This window comes from Notolepis coatsorum, assembly GCF_963971535.1.
Source record: "Notolepis coatsorum genome assembly, chromosome: 12".
NCBI classification, from domain to species: Eukaryota; Metazoa; Chordata; class Actinopteri; order Aulopiformes; family Paralepididae; genus Notolepis; species Notolepis coatsorum.
The window spans coordinates 33,597,377-33,621,416 of record NC_140176.1 but is presented as its reverse complement, the minus strand read 5'-3'; the positions used below and the strand labels follow the sequence as shown (position 1 = coordinate 33,621,416).

The 24,040-nt window shown below is 45.4% G+C and overlaps 1 protein-coding gene across 1 annotated transcript in view; it reads right to left on the bottom strand.

Moving 5' to 3' along the window:
- Nucleotides 1-10,037: 10,037 nt before the first annotated feature.
- The window catches only part of fbxo15 (F-box protein 15), a gene marked incomplete at both ends in the record, with an annotated part of 109,469 nt that continues 95,466 nt past the window's right edge, over nucleotides 10,038-24,040 (bottom strand). The window contains 5 exons of the mRNA XM_084325797.1: nucleotides 10,038-10,307; nucleotides 11,119-11,243; nucleotides 12,864-13,009; nucleotides 18,511-18,593; nucleotides 20,870-20,996. Coding sequence (XP_084181923.1) covers nucleotides 10,038-10,307; nucleotides 11,119-11,243; nucleotides 12,864-13,009; nucleotides 18,511-18,593; nucleotides 20,870-20,996 — 751 coding nt within the window. The remainder of the gene's footprint in view (nucleotides 10,308-11,118; nucleotides 11,244-12,863; nucleotides 13,010-18,510; nucleotides 18,594-20,869; nucleotides 20,997-24,040) is intronic.

Sequence of the window (24,040 nt, the reverse complement as noted above, 5' to 3'; positions counted from 1 at the left end):
GATCGACAAACGAATGAAAACATGTCTCCGTTCTCATTCCTTATTTATGGTGCTACTGTAGGGCTGCCCATTTAGTTTATGGCAGACTTGCTCTCGCCAGGCGAGCGGTACGTGTGCGACACTCCTACATTCAACACGGGTGGCCTTCAGCTCGGACGCGCAAGCGGCTTTGATGTAAAGGGATTTCTCCACACAGCTCGCTGTGGCTCCGATGCACCATTTAAAGGAAGGATGAATCAGGGAGAGCACTGGGCATGATAAGCTATTATAATGCTGGTCACCCCATGGCGGCTTACCCACTCTACCACCCCCCCCCCCCCCCCTGTCCACGGAGAACAGACGGATTGAAAAGCTGAGGCCAGGGAGAAGGTGGAAAGAGAGATCAGATAGAAGGTGGAGAGACCAGGGAGACCAGGGAGAAGGTGGAGAGAGAGACCAGATAGAAGGTGGAGAGAGAGACCAGGGATAAGGTGAAGAGAGAAAGGCCATGGAGATGGTGGAGAGAGAGAGACCAGATAGAAGGTGGAGAGAGACCAGAGAGAAGGTGGAGAGAGAGACCAGAGGGAAGGTGGAGAGAGAGGCCAGATATAAGGTGGAGAGAGACCAGAGAGAAGGTGGAGAGAGACCAGAGAGAAGGTGGAGAGAGAGACCAGATATAAGGTGGAGAGAGAGACCAGAGAGAAGGTGGAGAGAGACCAGATATAAGGTGGAGAGAGACCAGAGAGAAGGTGGAGAGAGACCAGATATAAGGTGGAGAGAGAGAGACCAGAGAGAAGGTGGAGAGAGAGACCAGAGAGAAGGTGGAGAGAGACCAGAGAGAAGGTGGAGAGAGAGACCAGATATGAGGTGGAGAGAGAGACCAGAGAGAAGGTGGAGAGAGACCAGATATAAGGTGAAGAGACCAAAGCGAAGGTGGAGAGAGGGAAACCAGCGATAAGGTGGAGAGAGAGAGACCAGGGGGGAGAAGGTGGAGAAAGATAGAGAGAGAGACCAGGAGGGAGAAGGTGGAGAAAGATAGAGTGAGAGACCAGGGAGATGGTGGAGAGAGAGAAAGAGAGACCAGGAGGGAGAAGGTGGAGAGAGAGAGATACCGGGGAGAAGGTGGATAGAGAGAGACCAGGAAGAAGGTGTGGAGAGAGACCAGGGAGAAGGTGTGGAGAGAGAGACCAGGGAGAAGATGTGGGGAGAGAGAGACCAGGGAGAAGGTGTGGAGAGAGAGACCAGGGAGAAGATGTGGGGAGAGAGAGACCAGGGAGACGGTGGAGAGGAGCGAAGGGGGAGAGGAGAGACAACCGGCTAAACTTCTCTGCTCACATCGCCAACAACAACCAGAACCTGCAGATTCCTCCAGACGCAGACCTGGGCAATTACGGCCCACGGGCCACTTCCGGCCCTTTGGGCGTCCGTGTCCGGCCTGCGCTACATTTTTACAATTGGAGATAATGAATATTGAGCAGAATTAAGTTCAAGTTATCATTGGTTCGGCCCTCCAACACAGTTCAGGTTTCTCATGTGGCCCCTTGTAAAAATGTATTGCCCACCCCTGTATCCAGAGCAACGTCAGAAGGATCCACCCCTTCCTGTCAAAAGAAGCCACCAAACTCCTCCTGCAATCAGTCATGTCTCGCCTCGACTACTGCAATGCACTGGCTTCCCATCCCATTGCTACACGGATCCACTTCAAAGGTCCTCTGCCTGGCATACCACACAGCAGGGGGAGCGGCTCCCGCCTACCTCCGGTCAATGGTCTCTAACTACACACCCTCAAGACCCCTACGCTCTGCTTCTTCTGGCCGCCTCAGACCTACTCTATCCGAGCTCCGGGAGGGTCAGAGAAGCAGGCTAACGAACTTCTCACCAAAGGTAATTATCTACAGTCTACTGAAAACACACTTTTTCAAGCCAAATTATTGCAATATTGCAAAATTGTGGATTTTATGGTGGTTTTTGTTGTGGCTCTATTGTGATGTTTCTTCTTGATCTGTGAAGCCCATGGGGGAAATTCGTTGTGATTTCGGCACACATAATAAACCTCTCCATAAAACAGGGACACGTCCCCAAGGACTTCAAAATTGCGAGAGTAACACCCCTGCACAAAAAGGGCAGCAAATTAGACCCGGGTAACTACCGCCCTGTTTCTATCCTTACATCCATCTCGAAAGTCATGGAAAAAATAGTATACGAACAGATCGAAAAGTACCTCGCGGAAAAAAATCTAATCTACGAATTCCAATCTGGCTTCAGAACATCCCACTCCACTGACACATGCCTTCTCTACTTGAACGACCACATCAAACAAGAGGTGGACGCGGGCAAATACTGCGGCATGGTCATGCTGGACCTACAAAAGGCCTTCGACACTGTCAATCACACCATTCTGATTGACAAGCTAAAAGCAATTGGTTTTGATAGTTTATCAGTGAGCTGGATACAATCCTACCTGGAGGGGAGGGAACAGATGGTGGAAGTAAACGGTACCCTATCCCCCCCCCTCACAGTGAGCTGTGGTGTTCCACAAGGAAGCATACTAGGACCGCTACTATTCCTAATTTATGCAAATGACATGTCGTCAGCTTGTGACTGCAACTTGTTCCTGTTTGCGGACGACTCAGCCCTGCTGGTCTCTGACAAGAACAAGTTACAGGTTGAAAAAGCCCTCAGCTCGGAACTAGGCAAAATCTGCATATGGCTCGCCGACAACAAACTATCATTACACATGGGCAAAACAGAGTCCATTCTCTTCGGTTCAAATAACAAACTCAGCAAGACCGACGGCTTCTCGGTTACAGTGGGTGACAATATTATCACAAGGAAAGATGAAATTACCTACCTGGGTTCCATCCTAGAGGCTAATCTTTCCTGTGACAAAATGGCATCCAATGTAATAAAAAAAGTCAACCAACGAACGCGATTCTTGTACCGGATCTCCTCTCTGGTAAACAAGAATACCCTGAAGACTCTAGCAGGAGCACTCATTCAAGGGTACTACGACTATGCTTGCACCTCATGGTACCAAAGCACCTCAAAGGCACTAAAAAACAAATTACAAACATCTCAAAACAAGCTAGTCAGACTACTACTTGACCTGACTCCTAGAACCCACCTCACCCCTGCCCACTTTGACAACCTAGGATGGCTTAGAGTAGACGACAGAGTACAGCAACTTGCAATGGGCCTGGTCTACAAGATACACTACGCGACCAAGGTACCCATGTACATGTCAAAATACTTCCCAAAGGTCAGTGAATACCACGATCACAACACCAGAGGGAGCTCCACAAATCATGTAAAACCCAGATTCGGCTCAAACAAGGGACTAAACACGTTTCGCAATTATGCCACATCAATGTGGAACGCCCTGCCTAAAGCTGTAAAGGAATGTGAATCACTACCCACCTTCAAAAACACTCTCAAAAAACACCTACGTGAGACTGCAATTCGAAACTGGCCCCTACAAATGTCCTAACCTAGTTGTACAGTAAATGACCAAGTAAGGCTTTGTCAATATTCCAATGTACAGTGTAAAATGTGTGTGTGTCCCCTACCCAACCCCCCCCCCCCCCCCCCCCCACCTCCAATGTACAGCCCTCACCCAACCCCACCCCACCAACCTCCTCCAATGTACAGTTTCTACGCCAAATGTATATACACTCCTTTTCTGGACACTTTTGTATCACAAACAGTACTGTTTTTGCAAATCTGATATGTCATAAATGTATAGATGTAGCAGTACTGTCTATCTGTATGTCATGTATGTCATATATGTTATGATGAATTGAAAATGGGGGACCCTGGTGTAAACAAGACGAAAGTCTTTCTCTGGTCTGCATCCCCTTAACAATTGTATGTATTGAGATGTACTGTACTGTACCCATTCTGCAATCTGTTAATAAACTTTTCAATCAATCAATCAATACAAATACATTTTATCTGATTTTTTTTTATTTTTTATACTAGTATGTACCTTACTACTATGCTACTATCCTTATACTACTACCTATCATGCTAATATGTCTACTACTATGCACTATAAGACTAACACTCAAGTTCAACACTATTTGACGAAGTACCCCCCCACGCTGCCCCGGGAGGAGCCGGAATCGAACCGGGAACCTTCCGATTACCAGACAACCGCTCTACCTCCAGAGCCACTATCGCCCCAAAGAAACACCAGACACAATTTACACACAGTTTTTCCGGTAGGTTCCATTAATAGAACTAATTGTTTTCCACCAGTAACGGATGCCAATAAAGGCCGCCTCGCTCCTTGCCGACGCTGAATGGTTTGTGGGCCCAGCTGCTCATGGCCGGGACAGGATTAAAGGCAAAAAATTTAAGCAATTTTCTCCCGAGATGAGCCTGTTAAGAAACTTAAAGGGATGGGTTTAATGAAGCTCTCCTGTTGCTAAATCTGACCATTTAACGGCCGGCCCCTGCAGCAGACACCGCCTCAGTCTCGCGCGGTCGCTCTCTTCTCAGCGTTATTACTTATTAGCACACGTGTGCACTCAGTCATACGTGCACACGTTTAGCCTACATGCACTCAATGCTGCAGGCAGCACCCAAGTCTCAACAGTTTGATGAACATTGTTATTCAGCTGAAAGAGTTGTACCTTTCCTGCTGACCTGTTGTACAGAACTTGTAAGTCGCTTTGGAAAAAAGCATTCAGCTAAATGACTAAATGTAATGATCACTTTCCAAGAGAGAGAAAAGGAGAAAGAAAGAACTGCAGTGTGTAACCGAGGCGACCAACATCCTCCAAAAGGAATTCCAGACTCAATAGAAATAACCGATCATCAAACTGAATAAAACAAAGAGGAGGAAGTGAGAGGGAAACCATTGAATCTCAGTTCTTGATAATAAAAGATGATCCGATACCCACAGAGTCGCTATGAACTGAGCCCTCTCTCTCCCTCCCCTCTCCCGATTGTCTGCTAGAGAGAGCCATCTACTGGAGACAAGCTAATATGCAACTACATGTGATTCAAATTGAATTGTACATGTTTATACCAGCATTGTTGTTTATTATTCCGTTATTCTGTAATGGCATACTAGACAAATCATACAGGATCGCCGAGATCAAAAAGGTTACATTCAAAACAAACCCGTTTACCCGATTAAAATTGACTGGGTGGACTCACTCTAGGATATGGGTTCAAGGGGTTGATTACATGAGGTCAAAGGTGGAGCCGCCGCAGGCAGAAAGTCCCTGCAGATAATTAAACCTACCCGTACGTCACATTGTAATCAGTAAACCATTATTACAAATGATATATTATTCAGTAACAGCACGCCTATAGACAAATCCCTACAGGATCACAGAGATCAGAAAGGTTACAATTAAAAGATAATCCGTTACAGATGAATGATTACCTGCTAAACATCAACCAGGTGCAACAAGTCGACTCACTCTGGCATATTGTGCGAAGGGATTAATTACTTTGTACGCTGGATATCGGTAGGTTTAGCTCAAAGGCAAAAGGTGGATATGTGACAGGCAGAAAGCCAATGCAGGTAATTATACCCATCTGTAGCTACATTGTATTGTAATCAGTAAACCAGTATTTGAAAAGGTGCTGTAAGTGATTTTTCATTGTTCAAATAAGTGTTACATAGGTCTACATTCTGACAGCCATCACTGATATAGTGTGTCTGGTCAGTAACATGAGTCTCCTAGTCCCTCCACTCTGCAGTAAACAACATACATTTTCTGGTATCCATTCCCATTTCATCCAATCAGGAGAAAGAACCCTAGATTTTTTTTTTTACTTATTTGTTACGCTGTTACCACTTTTGGTGCCGCCACTGCTGCTACTGTTGTTGCTACCTACTTACCTTGTACCATCTTGTATTTAGTACTTTTTATATTGTATCTTATAGTATATTATCAGACTGAAGCTCTGTATCCCACCCCCCATGCTGCTTTGAGGGGATTAATAAAGGATCATCTCATCTTATCTTATTTCAAGAAATCTTGCACATATTTACTTAAAACTAGTTTATTTCTTACTTTTGCAGTGTGGAGTTCTCTCTCGTGATTGGATAAAGTGGGAAGGGATACCAGACAATTGTATTTCTGTTTACTGCAGAGCAGCAGGACTGGGAGACCCATGTTACTGACAATCAGTGATCGCTGTTGGAATGTAGAGCATGTAGTTACAGCATATGAAATTATGTTTGTATCAAGGAGTGAAAATATATTTTAAAGGATGGAGCAGCATGTTTGTAATCAGATTACAGTAATCCCAATCTGCTACCTCCCAGCCTTCAATGTCCATTAACCCTTTCATCTCTCCATTTTAAACAGTGCTATCCCCCCACAACATCAGAGATCATCAAGTTATGAACAAGTCAGCAGGAAGGGTACAACTCTGACAGCTAAGGGTCACAGATATTGTTCACATACAGTAGTAGGCAGTAGTATAGACATAGTAGATGACTTAGTAGCAAAGTGCATGATAGTAAAAGACTACTACTATTTTTCATTTCAGATGTTGATTGAAGAGGTGTGCTTTTAGTTGACTGCGGAAAATTGGGCAGGTTTCAGCTGTCGTGACTGGTGGTGCACGCGTACACAAAACAGACACACACAAAACGTTTGCAGGGGGGAAAAAAAGAAAAAAAAGGTCCCCGAATGAGATTTTTCTTTTCTCATCACGGCTCATTGAAACAAATCAACACACCATATCACCAGTCGTCATGTAGGGACCATTGAAACACATCACTAACATATTACTAGGGCTGTCATGTGTGGAGCCACCAGGAGAGGTCCCCGCTCACAGAGAAACCAGGCTACCTGGAATAAAATAACATCTCAGTCATGGCCGCTTTAGACGGTCCACGTCATGCCAGGAATCCATATCACAGCGAGGAGCGGCAGTGGCTGCATGGTACGGATAACTGGCCCAATGTTCTTGGGAAGCCATTAAAAAAACAACAATACCCTTGGGCCGCCGGTTTTTCCTCATGAAAGGCCAGTGAAGGATTGGCCGTTTGCAACAGTTGATGTGACAGCATGCAGGCCGCGCGAAGGTCAGCTGCGGTGTAAATGTGCTGCGTCGCACCTAGCTGGGAGAAAGACAGGCTCCATAAACATCATTCAGTCCAGGTAATGGTCTACGTCAGGCTATTCGTTAGGTGCGTGGAGTGTTTTAAGTCCATTCCAAAAATAAAAGCCGTAGTCCCACCGCAATCTTCTCTCCGTGTCCGGACGGCCCGCGGCCTGCGTACACATGTCATTAGACACGGAGGGGTCCCACGTCGGGAGTAGCGGCGCGTCCCGCTAAGTGTCCAACATGACAACGTACCGCGCGGGGCAACCTTAACCTTCACGGCGCCCATCTCTCCTCCTCGCCGACTCCCTTGGTCTGGTCTCTGCTTGTGAGGTGCGGCCGGTGACATAAAAGCCAATTCATCACTCATACAGTAAGACGTCGAGTGCCCAAGGTAGTCGGTGATGTGCGTGTGTGAAAAATAAGCATCTTTTCAAGGTGATGGTGACCCCCCCCCCCCCCTCCCCCACAAACACACCTCCCCCCTCCCACCCCAGAGAGAAGAAAGAGGGGAACCCTGTGAAATCCTATTAACCCTGAAGCCAGCCTCGTTTTATTGCCATCAGCAGCGTGGCAACGGTTCCCGACGACTGCTCCCCAGACTAATTCCATCTCCGCGCCGAGCGCCGGCCCGGGGTGTGGACATTAAACCCAATCTTCATCTGAAAGTGATTGTGTAATGGCCGACAATGCAATTGAGGTAATGGCCGCCGGGGATACAGGGGGGGAAACTGGCACCGCGAGGAAACGCCAAAAACATAAACAACCTCGTGGTGGAGAGACCGCCCGCGTTGCTCGTGTTAAAACCTGATGATACAATTATCCCAACAGCTATTTAGATTAGAAGAGCAGGAACAACAACTGCACTTACAGTACCGAGCAGAACGACATAATGAAACTTCCGTTGTATCTGTAGCACAACCTTCTCATTTCTTTTTTTTCTTGTTTTTTTCTAAACACTAAAGAGTCAAATGAACCCTTGCACTGAAGGCCCCCACACAGCCCATGTATTTGCAGTTGTGATGTTAATCACTTGGGAGTGTGAATGTGATATATCACAAGAAACCACTCGACCTAGACTGTCTTTAACTATGAGTGAACACAACACTCTAACTTATCTTTAGATAATAAAGTACAACCTCTACTGTCTTTAACTATGAATGACTGAGGTATGAATCTCAATTTGTTCTCAAATGAAAACAAATTTAATGTTGTACGTCGCTTTGGATAAAAGTGTTCGCTAAATGACTAAACGTAATGTAAATGTAAATACTCTGGACCTGGACCCCGCACCTAAGCCTTAAACTTCTCCTATTAAAATATAAAGTAGACAGAATGACATAAAATATTCAATAAGCGTTGCAGCAGGGCTACAGGGTCTAATGTGTTGTCACGGTGATAAATACCCACACCTGCACATGCCCTGCACGCCTCGCGCCTTCAAATCCAATAAGAGGGTCGACTTTCAGCTCTTTATGACGGCAAAGGTAGCGTTAGGTTTGCCGTGATGGGACTGTACAGGCATGAAGGAGCGTGAGTCACAGAACATACAGAAGACATTCGTTTTACAGTTATTTACATATTTAATATACTTGTTTTTATGTCCTTTTATGTATATAGTTTTTGTGTGTATAACTATGATATACAGAGTAATACACAGAACAATAACAGAAGGTCCTTCAGCAGCGCTTCAAGTGCTTTCTGCCATCTTTACGTCGAGGCAAAAGGGAAAGCCAGATGCTGTAAATAACAATAATACACTGTGTACATATACACTGTGTAACACACACAAAATATAGCAGAACGGCTGTTGCTTTTAAGGCTTCAAATGCAAATGAAAAACACTTATCTGGTCACCTCTAGTCACTTCTCTGGTCACCCCTCTAGTCACCTCTGGTCACCTCTAGTCACCTCTGGTCACCTCTAGTCACCTCTAGTCACCCCTCTAGTCACCTTTGGTCACCTCTGGTCACCTCTGGTCACCTCTAGTCACTTCTCTAGTCACCTCTGGTCACCTCTGGTCACCTCTGGTCACTTCTCTAGTCACTTCTGGTCACCTCTAGTCACTTCTCTAGTCACTTCTCTAGTCACCTCTGGTCACCTCTGGTCACCTCTGGTCACCTCTAGTCACCCCTCTGGTCACCTCTGGTCACCTCTAGTCACTTCTCTAGTCACCTCTGGTCACCTCTAGTCACCTCTAGTCACCCCTCTAGTCACCTCTGGTCACTTCTCTAGTCACCTCTGGTCACCTCTGGTCACTTCTCTAGTCACCTCTGGTCACTTCTCTAGTCACTTCTCTAGTCACCTCTGGTCACCTCTAGTCACTTCTCTAGTCACCTCTAGTCACCCCTCTGGTCACCTCTAGTCACTTCTCTAGTCACCTCTGGTCACCTCTGGTCACCTCTAGTCACTTCTCTAGTCACCTCTAGTCACTTCTCTAGTCACCTCTGGTCACCTCTGGTCACCTCTGGTCACCTCTAGTCACTTCTCTAGTCACTTCTCTAGTCACCTCTGGTCACCTCTAGTCACTTCTCTAGTCACCTCTGGTCACCTCTAGTCACTTCTCTAGTCACCTCTGGTCACCTCTAGTCACTTCTCTAGTCACCTCTGGTCACCTCTAGTCACTTCTCTAGTCACCTCTGGTCACTTCTCTAGTCACCTCTGGTCACCTCTAGTCACTTCTCTAGTCACCTCTGGTCACCTCTAGTCACTTCTCTAGTCACCTCTGGTCACCTCTAGTCACTTCTCTAGTCACTTCTCTGGTCACTTCTCTGGTCACCTCTAGTCACTTCTCTAGTCACTTCTCTGGTCACTTCTCTGGTCACCTCCTTGGTCACCTCTGGTCACCTCTAGTCACTTCTCTGGTCACCTCTAGTCACCCCTCTAGTCACCCCTCTAGTCACCTCTGGTCACTTCTCTAGTCACTTCTCTAGAGGGGTGACTAGAGGTGACCAGAGAAGTGACTAGAGGGGTGACTAGAGGGTTCAGTAATCTCTGCCAAATCTCTTGTTCACTTTGCTGATGGCCACGTAGACAACCAGGTTCACGAGGAAGAACTGGCGCAGCTCCTGCATCCAGATCACCTCTATCTTGACGTGGCCCTCGGGGTCCCGGTACTGGAGCAGGGAGTTGACGCCGTCGTAGTCGTAGTGGAAGGTCTGGTTCCGGACGGGCTCCAGGGAGACCAGGGAGCTGACGCACCAGAAGGGGTTCAGGGCCTCGTCCAGCAGAGTCAGGTTCATCACGCAGCAGTTCTGCCAGAGGACATGAGGGGGAATTAGCGCCGTCCTCTAGGGTTGTGAAATGTACCATGACTAATAAATACATGATAACATCTGTATTACCGTGACACCGGACATTTGACTAAATTATGCTCAATATCTGTAGAGTGCTCACTTTGATCTTTAACGTAAAAGATAAAACAACAATAATGCCTCAACCCCCCATCCCCCGGTGACATAACTCCCACATTACAACAATATCTGTGAACCGGACTTGCATTTGCTGCACTATACACTATTCCATCCATTGCAAGCCAACCCTCCATACATTAACTCAACTGGACTGTCACTGTACTATTTATTGCACTAGCACTACTGCACTTGGGACATTGATATTATTATTATTATGTATATGCTATATTCAGTATGTTTGTATGCCAGTGGTGATGCTCTAAACTCAATGTCGTTATACCAACAATGACAATAAAGAATCTATTATATTCTATACATCCTATTAGCAGTATTACACACTACAACAAATGTATACATTTTATACCCAGTATAATCACCTGTACATTGTATATTACTATTGCACTTTACCGTTATATTTGCACTCTGGTTGGATTCCAAACTTATTTTGGTTTACTGTACTTGTGTTGTATAATGACAATATGTAAAGTATATTTGTGAATTTGTGGTACCAGAAATGTGTGCTTAGTGTTTTCTAGTAATGACCAATACTGTAACTTGTTAAGTAATATAGTAGTAATTTAGCAAATGTTTAGTTTAATTTCAGTGGAAATCCCCCTGTGAACAGAACAACAAAAAGGGGCAGGACAAGTACCTCCACTGTTCCGGCCAGAGCCTCACTCTTCCAGGGCAGGCTGAAGCTGCCGGAGAGGGGGGTGTGCTGGGAGCTGTCCTCTCTGCTGATGGCGATGAGCGCCATGAAGCCGTGGGGGGGGTGATCTGATCCAGGAAGAGGGGGAGCGGTTTAAGACACTGTTGCACCATTAGATTCTTTAAGGCTACATTAACACTGCAGGTGAAAGAGGCCCAAATCTGTTGGTTTTTTTGCTCATAGTGACTCAGATCCGATTCTTTCAGCACAAATCATATTGAATATGATCTTTTCTATTCTCATTTGGGCCACTTTTGTATGTGGTCCTAAATCAGATACAGGTCAGACTTTTTGCAGTGTGACCTCAGTCTGAACAGTCATGTCCAAATTTGTGACTTTTTCATCACTCTAGATTGACATTCATCACAATTCTGCACTGGAGAGTCACTCTGTGAATACAGACATGGAAGACAGTTGTGATGGAGGTGGTCAGTGGAGGGACAGCGAGGAGTTTACCATATCATTTGAGGTGATACTTCTGTATAAGCAAACCTTGAGGGGACGTATCATAACCGCTCCGTGTTTGAAAGCATATTGAAAGAAGAAATGTCTTTCACCTCCTCCTCGCCCCCATTATCATCTGCTCACGAATTAGCTGTCCTCCACTGCATCAACTTATAAATTAAACTATGAACCGTTACATTTTACATCCATCTTCTTTATTGTTAATTTGCGCATGCGGGTCAGTTCAGGAGCGTGACCAATTCACACTGGAATCTGATATTGGCCAAACAAAGAAATAATCAAATCTGATCATTAAATCAGAATTGAGCATTAAGGCTTGCAGTGTGAACATAGCCTAAGACACATTGCAAAGATGCTAGTCCTGCCCTACAATAGAATTCGGAAGCGACATTCCATTTGGTTCAAAAGCTCTAAATAAGAAATATTTGAAATAAAAAAGGTTATTTCCTGGTGCAGTGTTTGCTAATGCAAAGACCGACAGGAAATACACTTGGGTCCAAACACAAGATACAAGATACTTTTGTTGCCAGACAACAAGGTTTGTGGTATTCGTTCCCTTAGCAACAGAATTACAGTGATATACTTTACTATGGAAACGGTATTATATTTTATTCATGGCTGTTCCATGGCACAATCAAGGTGAAATGTATACAAGTAAATCATTATTTTCTTAGTGAATATCTTAGTTGAATATCACTGCTGCAGAATGACCCCTCTCCCTGAGGGTCATCCAGCCAGATCAAGCAAACTGGATAACAGTTGTGTATCTCTGGGAAATACACAAGTTAAGTTATTATGACTTATCATTACAAAGAAACCTTCCAAACTCATATTTTCTTTTTTATTATTGCAAAATAGCCAAATTAAATGTAACTTCTGTGATCTATGACTAGGTATCAAAGTGGTAAAAAGAAAAACACTAAACTTCATATGGTCTTTTACTATCATGCACTCTACTACTAAGTAATTAGTGCCTATACTACTACCTACTATGCTAATATGTTTATATTACTATGCACTCAAGACTGTAGCCCTCAGGTTCAACACTGTTTGATGAACAATCTGACCCTTAGCTGCCAGAGTTGTACCCTTCCTTCCTGCTGACTTGTTGTACAGAACTTGTAAGTCGCTTTGGATAAAAGCATCAGCAAAATGACTAAATGTAAATGACCTAACGATATTAAATTCAAGTATTAGACTAAGACGAGTTCAAAGCGTTTCACCTTTTTGAGAGCGGAGCTTGCGGAAATGGCCGGACATGATCTCGGTCGCGGTGTTGTGCAGGATGATGTGTAGCGTGTAACCATGGAGACCGTAGTAAGGGTCTACATCGTCGAAGAGGGGCTTGTCCATCGGCACAGAATACGGGCTGGAGGAGGAGGAACAGGTGATGAAGAGGAGAGGGAAGAGGAGGGCAGAGAAACGTCATAAAGATGTGTCATAGAGGCAATTAATAAGTTGACCTTTTCCATGATTTCCCAGGTATTATGTCATGGTTATTAATCACAGCAATGTGCTTTGATTCCTGGCCAGTAGAGGGAGCTGTGTCAACACCGTCAGTGAGGGGAAATTAACAGCAGCCATCACACAGATCCTGGTCAAGTTTAATAAGTTTGTTTACAGTTTGTTTGTTTTATTAGGATCTCCATTAGCTGTAAAATTAATGACTGCTAGTCTTCTTGGGGTCCTCACAAGAAAATAATATAAGAGAATACAAATACAGAATTAAATTATTTTTAAAATGTTGTCAACAATTTTTTATTGTAGAGTTGGCATGTACAATTATCACATTAAACATGTCTCCGCATCCAGCCTATCATTACCTACCTCATAGGGTAAGAGTAAAAAGTAGAGATATTGCACTGTCAAGGCACAGGCCAACCCATCCCCCCCCCTCCCCTCGGCAGCTCATCCCCCCCTCCTCCCTCCCTCCCTCCTTCCCTCCCCAGTCTCGGTCTGCAAAGATCTTTCTTTTAATTTTCTATTTACCTAATAGGTTCCCCACCATGAAGGCAGCTCCCTTCCACATCTCCACCGTCTCCGCCCTGGCTCTATTCAACCTCGCCGTGGAGAGCTCTAGCATTATGACCTCTAGGAAGTATTCCAGCCATTTCTTTGTGCAGTGTATGGGGCGGGACCCAACGTTGTACTACTACTTTCTTTGCTGCCGTCAGTCCAGCTAACCATAATTTCCACTCTTTATGATTCAAGATTTAAGAGTTTATTCATCAAATACATACCAGGGTATTCAGTGAAATGCGGTTGGCCATGCCCGCTACGATTGTGCAAAAATACAATAGTAATAATAGTAAATAGTTTATTACTTTACTTTACCTGTCAGATCTATAGTTGAGTAGTCATTAAGCAATAGAATAACCGGTTCTTTGGGGATTGTCTTGCCAGTGAGGTTGGATAGAGCCAAGGCCACCCACCCCCAAAATGATCCTACTTCTGGACATTGCCACATCATGTGCATATGATGTGTGTGTGCCCGGTACATTCTGAGTACATAGATCACAATTCGGGCTAGGTGCATATTGGTATCTCAACAATGGAGTATGGTATGCTCTTCGACACATTTTAAAGTGAATCAGTTGGTGATTCGGATTTTTTGACGAGCGAAACATTTTCTCCCACACTGTGTCCCAGTTAATGTCCTCTTCTCCTACAGTCAGGTCCCTGCTCTATTTTCCGGCTAGAGGTAAATCCTTCTGTATCAGTAGTTGGATGTGTCGATACTAGTCCTCTGTTGGGGAGTGTGGTCAATGGTCATCCATTCCACTATCGGGTGTGTCTGTAGATTTGTGTCCCAAGGCACGCCATTAGCATGCAGTGCTGATCGCATTTGAAGGTACAAAAAGAAGAAGGTCCTAGGTACCTCTGAGCTTAAACACAATTCCTGAGAACTGATAAGCCCCTCCGAGTTAAAGATTTCCCCCAGATGTCACCCCTTTTGCTGCCCACTCCGCTGACTCAATGGTTTTCCGCCCCTTGTAATATCTCTATTTTTCCACAAGGGGGTGTTGATGTGCCATTTCCAGTTACCCCTCAGGCATTTTTCAACCAACCTAAATGGTACCGATTGTATAGGATATGATTGGGCCGAATCATGTTCTGCATTGATCGTCAGTTATGCCGGAAAATGACATGTCCTCTAATTTCAGTGGATATATTCAATACCTCTTCAATTTCTTTCCACGCGCCTGGTGTGGAATGGTCAAACCATGTTTTGAGCGGGCGTAGTTGGAATGCTCTGTGGTACGTAAAAAAAAATGGAAAGGATAGCCCCCCTTCAAGTTTCGGTATTTGCAGAGTAGAGAATTTGTTCTTCGGGTGCTTTCTATTCCAAATATATCCGTGCAGCATTTTATCCACCCTTTTCCAGAATCCTATTGGCGGTGGAAGCGGTATCATCATGCTTATGAAGTTTATTCACGGCAGGATATTCATTTTAACAGTGGCAATCAGGTAGCATAACCCATCTATTTACATCCCTCTCAATAAATCCAGGCACTTCACCTTCTTAATTATCTTGTTTAGACCCCTAATATTATGGCTGAATATCATGAAATTAACCATTGTTCCTTATGGTTCCCTTCTCAATTGTATCCCTACCAAACCTGAGTGCGCACCGAGACTCCCCCCCCCCTCCCCCCTCCCCCATAGCTCATCTTCAAAGTGGCCAGGTATATCAGGTAGGAGGCTATGTTCTTCTCCCGCAGCTCCTTCGTCACGTCTGCGTACTCCTTCCTCCTCTCATTTGTATGTGCGCTGAAGTCTGCGTAGAATCTGATGGTCTTCCCATCGTCCTGTATATAGCTGTCATTCCTCGCTTCCCATGCCCCTCTCAGAATAGCCTCCCGATCCTGGAATCGAAGTACCTTGAAAATCATGTTGCTTTGTCGGTCCTCCCTAGGGGAGTAGATCCCGTGGGTGCGCTCGATTTGGATCTCCGTCCCGACTAGCATAGGGATCCACCTGGGCAACATGAGTTTAAAAAATCCCCTGGTGTCCTTTCCTTCCCTCCCGGCTGCTAGTCCAGTGATTCTGACGTTATTTCGTCTGTCCTGGTCCTCGAGCGATTTTGAACCGAAGTTTGTCCACTTCAGTGGTGTTGTTGTTTACCTCGCGCTTCAGTTCCCTGGTCCCCATCTGTAGCTTCTCCACCTTTCCGTATAGCTCTCTGATTTCCGTCATGTGCGCGCGCTGACTGTTGTTTCCAGTTCACCTATGGCTTTGCTAACAGACCTCTCCACGTGTTGTCCGATTGAGTCAAATTGTTCGGATTGTTTCCCAAATTCCTTCATCACCACCTCAAACATATTTTTCATCCGTTTCTGTATCCGTGTCTGCAACTTTGTCTGCATCTGCGCCTGCCATGTCGCGTTCAGGGCCATCAATCTTTCACTCTTTGCCATAGGCTATCCTCGTCTTGGTCCACGTTAGCCATCGTTTCTATGCTAGTAGTTTCCACCTTCTTGTCCGTGTCTGATTGTTTGCCTGTAGATTTCGGTTCTTTCAGCGGCGAGTCTCTCCTATTTTCACTCTTAGACATAACTCAACTTTATGCTGCACTTTGTTCGGTTTTTAGCGAGTTTAACCTATTTTACCGCGGAGCTCGCGGAGCTCACATTCAGCTAGAGCAGGGGTTCCCAAAGTTTTCAGGCCGTGACGCCCGAAATAACAGCGTCAGAGAGCCGCAACCCCCACTATTATAGGAGGTAAAAAAAAATTTAATTATACTTTTTTATTTTATATATTTTTTGTATTACTTTTTACATTGGACATTGGAGGAGGTTGGGTAGGTGGGGGGGGTTAGGTAGGTGGGGTTGGGGAACTGTACATTGGAGGTGGTTGGGTGGGTGGGGGTTGGGTAGGCGGGGTCGGGGAAACTGTACAAGCAAAACTGTACATTGGAATATCGACAAAACCATACTTGGTTCCAAGAAGAGAGTCTTGTGTATTATTGGGTTAGGACATTTACTGTACATTGGAGGGGGTTGGGTAGGACATTTGGGTAGGACATTTACAGGGGCCAGTTTCGAATTGCAGTCTCCCGTAGGTGCTCTTTGAGCACCTTTCACTACCAGACTACGTAAGGGATAATGTATAGCTACGAGGTCATTGTCGCAAAATAATTGACCGACAGAGTTTAAAATACCGAGCCGCCTCGGCAAGGTGTTTTAAACGTCAGTGAAGGTCAATTATTTTGCGACAATGATCGAGTATAGCTATACATTATCCCGCTTATTACATGGCTAACTTACTAACAATATACCTAATTCATTTTACATTGACTCGCAACACTGGTTCTGGCTCCGCTCGTTGCTTCGCCCTGTCATCGCTAGCAGCTTCCCCAGCAGCCGGCAGTGTCTGATTGCACTGATGTCAGTGGGCTTGATTGCGAACAGCTGCGCACAGCGGTCATTATTGCTCGGCAGAGGTCCGTTATCGGGTAATATCGGACCTCTGACGCGCGCTATTGACCAATCACAAGCAAGCATTTCGGCGAATGTGAAAACGCCATGTAATAAAGACGGTTAACCTTTCACTACCACACTACGTAAGGGATAATGTATGGCTAGGTCATTGTCGCAAAATAATTGACCGACACGGAGTTTAAAATACCGAGGCGCCGCGCCGAGGTGTTTTAAACGGAGTGAAGGTCAATTATTTTGCGACAATGACCGAGTAGGCTATACATTATCCCGCTTATTACATGGCTAACTTACTAACAATATACCTAATTCATTTGACAAATCGCAGTTGTTCTGTGGCTCTGTTAGCCCAAATAAAGTGATTATTATTATCGCGCGGGCAGCAGCTCTGTTCTGGCTCCGCTGTGTTCGGGCTCCGCTCGGCGCTCCGCCCCCTGTCATCGCCGGCAGCAGTGTGTGTCAGTGGGCTTGATTGCCAACAGCTGCGCTCTGCGGTCATTATTGAAAAATCTGCGGTCATTATCGAAAAATAATGACCGCAGTCGGGGGGCTGTTGACCAATCACAAGCAAGCATTTCGGCGAATGTGAAAACGCCATGTAATAAAGAAGATTAACCTTTCACTACCACACTACAGAAGGTTAACCTTTCACTACCACACTACAGAAGGTTAACCTTTCACTACCACACTACAGAAGGTTAACCCTTTCACTACCACACTACAGAAGGTTAACCCTTTCACTACCACACTACAGAAGGTTAACCTTTCACTACCGCACTACAGAAGATTAACCTTTCACTACCACACTACAGAAGGTTAACCCTTTCACTACCACACTACAGAAGGTTAACCTTACACTAACACACTACAGAAGGTTAACCTTTCACTACCACACTACAGAAGGTTAACCTTTCACTACCACACTACAGAAGGTTAACCTTTCACTACCACACTACAGAAGGTTAACCCTTTCACTACCACACTACAGAAGGTTAACCTTTCACTACCGCACTACAGAAGATTAACCTTTCACTACCACACTACAGAAGGTTAACCCTTTCACTACCGCACTAGAGACGGTTAACCTTACACTGACGCACTACAGAAGGTTAACCTTTCACTACCACACTAAAGACGTTTAACCCTTTCACCCTTTTCACAACTGCACCTTGCATACAGTTAACCCTTTCACTACCACACTACCGAATGTTAACCCTTTCACTACCCCACTAAAGACGGTTAACCCTTTCACTACCACACTACCGAATGTTAACCCTTTCACTACCTCACTACAGAAGGTTAACCGTCTGTAGTGTGGTAGTGAAAGGTTAACCTTCTGTAGTCTGGTAGTAGGCTACACCGTTTGTTTACATTTGGATCAGCGAGTGCAAAAACAAGTGCAGCAAGAGGTGTAAAGGAGCGGGCAGAGTACCAGCTGGAGGACCCCAGGACGCTCCTCTCCACCAGCCGGTGAAAGTGGAAGCTGGCCAGGACGAAGGCGATGGATTCCCCACCCTGTGGGGAGAGAGAGACTGCGTTCAGAATAGTTTTATCATGATTTATCCTTTTGATTTCGCCAATCATTGCTTGGCCAATGGACAGTCAGGGCTAAATCCACAAAGAATGGATTGCACAGAGCAAGTTGCACCCTTACTTACAATTCATTATAAATTGAAAATGGGGGACCCTGATGTAAACAAGACAAAAGTCTTTCCCTGGTCTGCATCCCCTTAACAATTGTGTGTATTGAGCCGTACTGTATTGTACCCATTCTGCAATCTGTTGATACAATTTTCATTCAATCAATCACCGTGCAGATTGATTGATTGAATTAACGTTTTATTAACAGATTGCAGAATGGGTACAATACAGTACGGCTCAATACACACAATTGTTAAGGGGATGCAGACCAGGGAAAGACTTTTGTCTTGTTTACATCAGGGTCCCCCATTTTCAATTCATAATGAATTGTAAGTAAGGGTGCAACTTGCTCCGTGCAATCCATTCTTTGTGGATCTAGCCCTCAGTTTGTTCTGACCAAGCGATATGATTGGTTAAGAGATGCTGTAATGCCACTGGGACTTTTACCTGTTAAGTGTCTGTGCATATATATATATATATATATATATATATATATATATATATATATATATATATATATATATATATAAGTCCATATAACTGCATATAATGATTTCTATATACCTACATATACAACTATGCATGATAGCATGTACAATAATGCTGTACATACCGTATATATATATTTATTCTTACCATATATATATTTATCCACATCGGTCTGTACATACCTGTATATAATCATTTTTACATATCTGTAGATACTATATCTATATCTGTACCATTACTGTACCTACTCTTACGTTGCTGGCCAGTATAACTTACTACCATAGTGTCTTTATACCTGTATCACTGTACATAATATTACTAGAACACTGTACATACATCTGCTTAGCACTATTACTAAGTAGTACTGATTTATATTACAAGCCCTTGAGCCAGGTCATCTTTTAGTTTTTCAGTTGAATTATATTATATTATAAATGCATAAATAAATAAATACATGTTTCCAAAGTCAATGAGTAATCATGTTAAATAATCTCAATTGAATTGATCTCAATATTCACCAAAATAATTGTGATTATGACTTTTGCCATAATCAAGCAGCCCTACTTTGTACTGTATACAACCACGGCTGTGAGGATGTTGGGTTCTCTGTTCCACAACTACACCACTGATAGAATACAAAGTACTCCCTCTAACGTGATGTTACTTAGAGAGAAGCCATTTAACCCCATCCACAACTGTCACGTTTGATTACAAGTCTAAAAACACAATTAGCCAGAGCTAAGATTTCTGAATGCACATTATCGACATTAAAGGATGCCCACCAAGGATGCTGGAGGAATCAATGACTCCAAACTGAATGAATTTCCCACCCGTTCACCTGCTCAGATCGATGTAGAACTTCACTTTATTTGTAAGCCTTCGGGCATACGAGACCTTCATGACCGCGTGAAGGTCTTATCGAACGAAAGCGTGTGGGTAAAGTTTAAAAGGGGCACGCCAAAATTATGGGAAAACATTAAGCTTACCGTCTTCTCCAGAGTGAGATAAGAAGATGGATGCCAGTTCTCTCTCTGTGTGTGTTCAGTAGAAAGCTATCCGGCTGCAAGATAGCCTAGCTTAGCACAAATTAATGGAAGCGGATACGGACCACCAGTCTAAATGGCTTTTATCCAAAGCGCTTTACAATTTGTTCCTCACATTTTACCCATTCACTCACATATTCACACACCGACGGTGGAGGCAACAATGCAAGTTGCCAACCTGCTCATCAAGAGCAGTTAGGGGGTTAAGTGTCTCGTTCAAGGACACTTCGACACGCTGCCCGGCAATCAAACTGGGAACCTCCTGAGCCACTGTCGCCCGAGGCTAGCTTAAAAACCCGAGTCCCCAGTGTTCGAGTCCGAGTCCAAGTCCGAGTCACCAAAGAAGAGCCACGAGTAGAGTCCGAGTCGAGTCCCCATTACCCTAGTCCGAATCATCAAGGTCGAGTCCACTCCACTCTGGCAGTCAAAGAGCTGACATACAAATAAAATGATTAGGGCCTAATGGCCTATTACAAAAAAATAAAAACTGTATTTATCAATTAATACCTTCCGAGTCCGAATGCAGTCGATGCTCGAGTCCAAGTCGAGTCACGAGTCCTGAAAATCAGGACTGGAGTCCTGGACTGGAGCACCACAACACTGCCGTGCAGGACTCACCCTCCAGAGGCCGAGGACGATGCCGGGCTGCAGGAGCACCAGCTTGACCAGCTTATCCGTCCCCATCACCTCCCTCCTGGACACGGCCTTCATGTCGATCTTAGCCAGGAGGGACCGCCAGCCGGGTCTGACAGGGGGGGGGGGGGGCATCAGACCATGTAGTTAATACCTAGTGATGACTGTGCTGATAGAAGGAGGGGGACATCAGACCATGTAGTTAATACCTAGTGATGACTGTGCTGATAAGAGGGAGGGGGGGACATCAGACCATGTAGTTAATACCTAGTCATGACTGTGCTGATAGAGGGAGGGGGGGACATCAGACCATGTAGTTAATACCTAGTGATGACTGTGCTGATAGAGGGAGGGGGGGGGGGGGGGGGGGGGGACATCAGACCATGTAGTTAATACCTAGCCATGACTGTGCTGATAGAGGGGGGGACGGGACATCAGACCATGTAGTTAATACCTAGTGATGACTGTGCTGATAGTGGGAGGGAGAAGGCATATCAGACCATGTATTTAATCCACCACTGACACACCCCTATTGGACAATATACGTGTATATACAATCAAAACATACTTGTTCATACTTCACTGCTCATACGTTTAGCACATAACTGCCCAATTGCAAGGGGGGGGGGGGCAGACATATATATACGAATATACCTGCATGCACTGCTGCTTTCTATATACCCATTTATCCACCGGCATAAAACCCATATATCTCTGTATGATAGCATATACAATAATGCTGTATATACTTATATCAGTCTGTATATACCTGCATATAATCCTTTTTACATATCTGTAGATACTATATCTATATCTGTACATATCCCTTACCTACTCTTACTAGTTACGCTGCTGGACAGTATGACTTAGTGTCTTTATACCTGTATCACTGTTAATACTACAACTGTACATGCATATTAGCACCAAGAAAGAAAGAAAGATGGACACGGACAAAGTGAAGGGACAGACAGACGGACAAAGTGAAAGGGAGGACAGACGGACAAAGTGAAAGGGAGGACAGACAGACGGACAAAGTGAAAGGGAGGACAGACAGACGGACAAAGTGAAAGGGAGGACAGACAGACGGACAAAGTGAAAAGGAGGACAGACAGACAGACAAAGTGAAAGAGGGGACAGACAGACGGACAAAGTGAAAGGGAGGACAGACAGACGGACAAAGTGAAAGAGAGGACAGACAGACGGACAAAGTGAAAGGGGGGACAGACGGACAAAGTGAAAGGGAGGACAGACAGACGGACAAAGTGAGAGAGGGGACAGACGGACAAAGTGAAAGGGAGGACAGACAGACGGACAAAGTGAAAGAGGGGACAGACAGACGGACAACGTGAAAAAGGGGACAGACGGAAAAAGTGAAAGGGAGGACAGACAGACGGACAAAGTGAGAGAGGGGACAGACGGACAAAGTGAAAGGGAGGACAGACAGACGGACAAAGTGAGAGAGGGGACAGACGGACAAAGTGAAAGGGAGGACAGACAGACGGACAAAGTGAAAGAGGGGACAGACAGACGGACAAAGTGAAAGAGGGGACAGACAGACGGACAAAGTGAAAGGGGGGGCAGACAGACAAAGTGAAAGAGGGGACAGACAGACAGACAAAGTGAAAGAGGGGACAGACAGACGGACAAAGTGAAAGAGGGGACAGACAGACAGACAAAGTGAAAGAGGGGACAGACGGACAAAGTGAAAGGGAGGACAGACAGACGGACAAAGTGAAAGGGAGGACAGACGGACAGACAAAGTGAAAGGGAGGACAGACGGACAAAGTAAAAAGAGGGGACAGACGGACAAAGTGAAAGGGAGGACAGACAGACGGACAAAGTGAAAGGAAGGACAGACGGACAAAGTGAAAGGGAGGACAGACGGACAGACAAAGTGAAAGGGAGGACAGACAGACGGACAAAGTGAAAGGGAGGACAGACAGACGGACAAAGTGAAAGAGGGGACAGACAGACGGACAAAGTGAAAGGGAGGACAGACAGACGGACAAAGTGAAAGGAGGACAGACAGACGGACAAAGTGAAAGGGAGGACAGACGGACAGACAAAGTGAAAGGGAGGACAGACAGACGGACAAAGTGAAAGAGGGGACAGACGGACAAAGTGAAAGGGAGGACAGACAGACGGACAAAGTGAAATGGAGGACAGACAGACGGACAAAGTGAAAGGGAGGACAGACGGACAAAGTGAAAGAGGGGACAGACAGACGGACAAAGTGAAAGGGGGGACATACGGACAAAGTGAAAGAGGGGACAGACAGACGGACAAAGTGAAAGAGGGGACAGACGGACAAAGTGAAAGGGAGGACAGACAGACGGACAAAGTGAAATGGAGGACAGACGGACAAAGTGAAAGGGAGGACAGACAGACGGACAAAGTGAAAGGGAGGACAGACGGACAGACAAAGTGAAAGGGAGGACAGACGGACAAAGTAAAAAGAGGGGACAGACGGACAAAGTGAAAGGGAGGACAGACAGACGGACAAAGTGAAAGGAAGGACAGACGGACAAAGTGAAAGGGAGGACAGACAGACGGACAAAGTGAAAGGGAGGACAGACAGACGGACAAAGTGAAAGAGGGGACAGACAGACGGACAAAGTGAAAGGGAGGACAGACGGACAGACAAAGTGAAAGGGAGGACAGACGGACAGACAAAGTGAAAGAGGGGACAGACAGACAAAGTGAAAGAGGGGACAGACGGACAAAGTGAAAGAGGGGACAGACGGACAAAGTGAAAGGGAGGACAGACAGACGGACAAAGTGAAATGGAGGACAGACAGACGGACAAAGTGAAAGGGAGGACAGACGGACAAAGTGAAAGAGGGGACAGACAGACGGACAAAGTGAAAGGGGGGACATACGGACAAAGTGAAAGAGGGGACAGACAGACGGACAAAGTGAAAGAGGGGACAGACGGACAAAGTGAAAGGGAGGACAGACAGACGGACAAAGTGAAATGGAGGACAGACGGACAAAGTGAAAGGGAGGACAGACAGACGGACAAAGTGAAAGGGAGGACAGACGGACAGACAAAGTGAAAGGGAGGACAGACGGACAAAGTAAAAAGAGGGGACAGACGGACAAAGTGAAAGGGAGGACAGACAGACGGACAAAGTGAAAGGAAGGACAGACGGACAA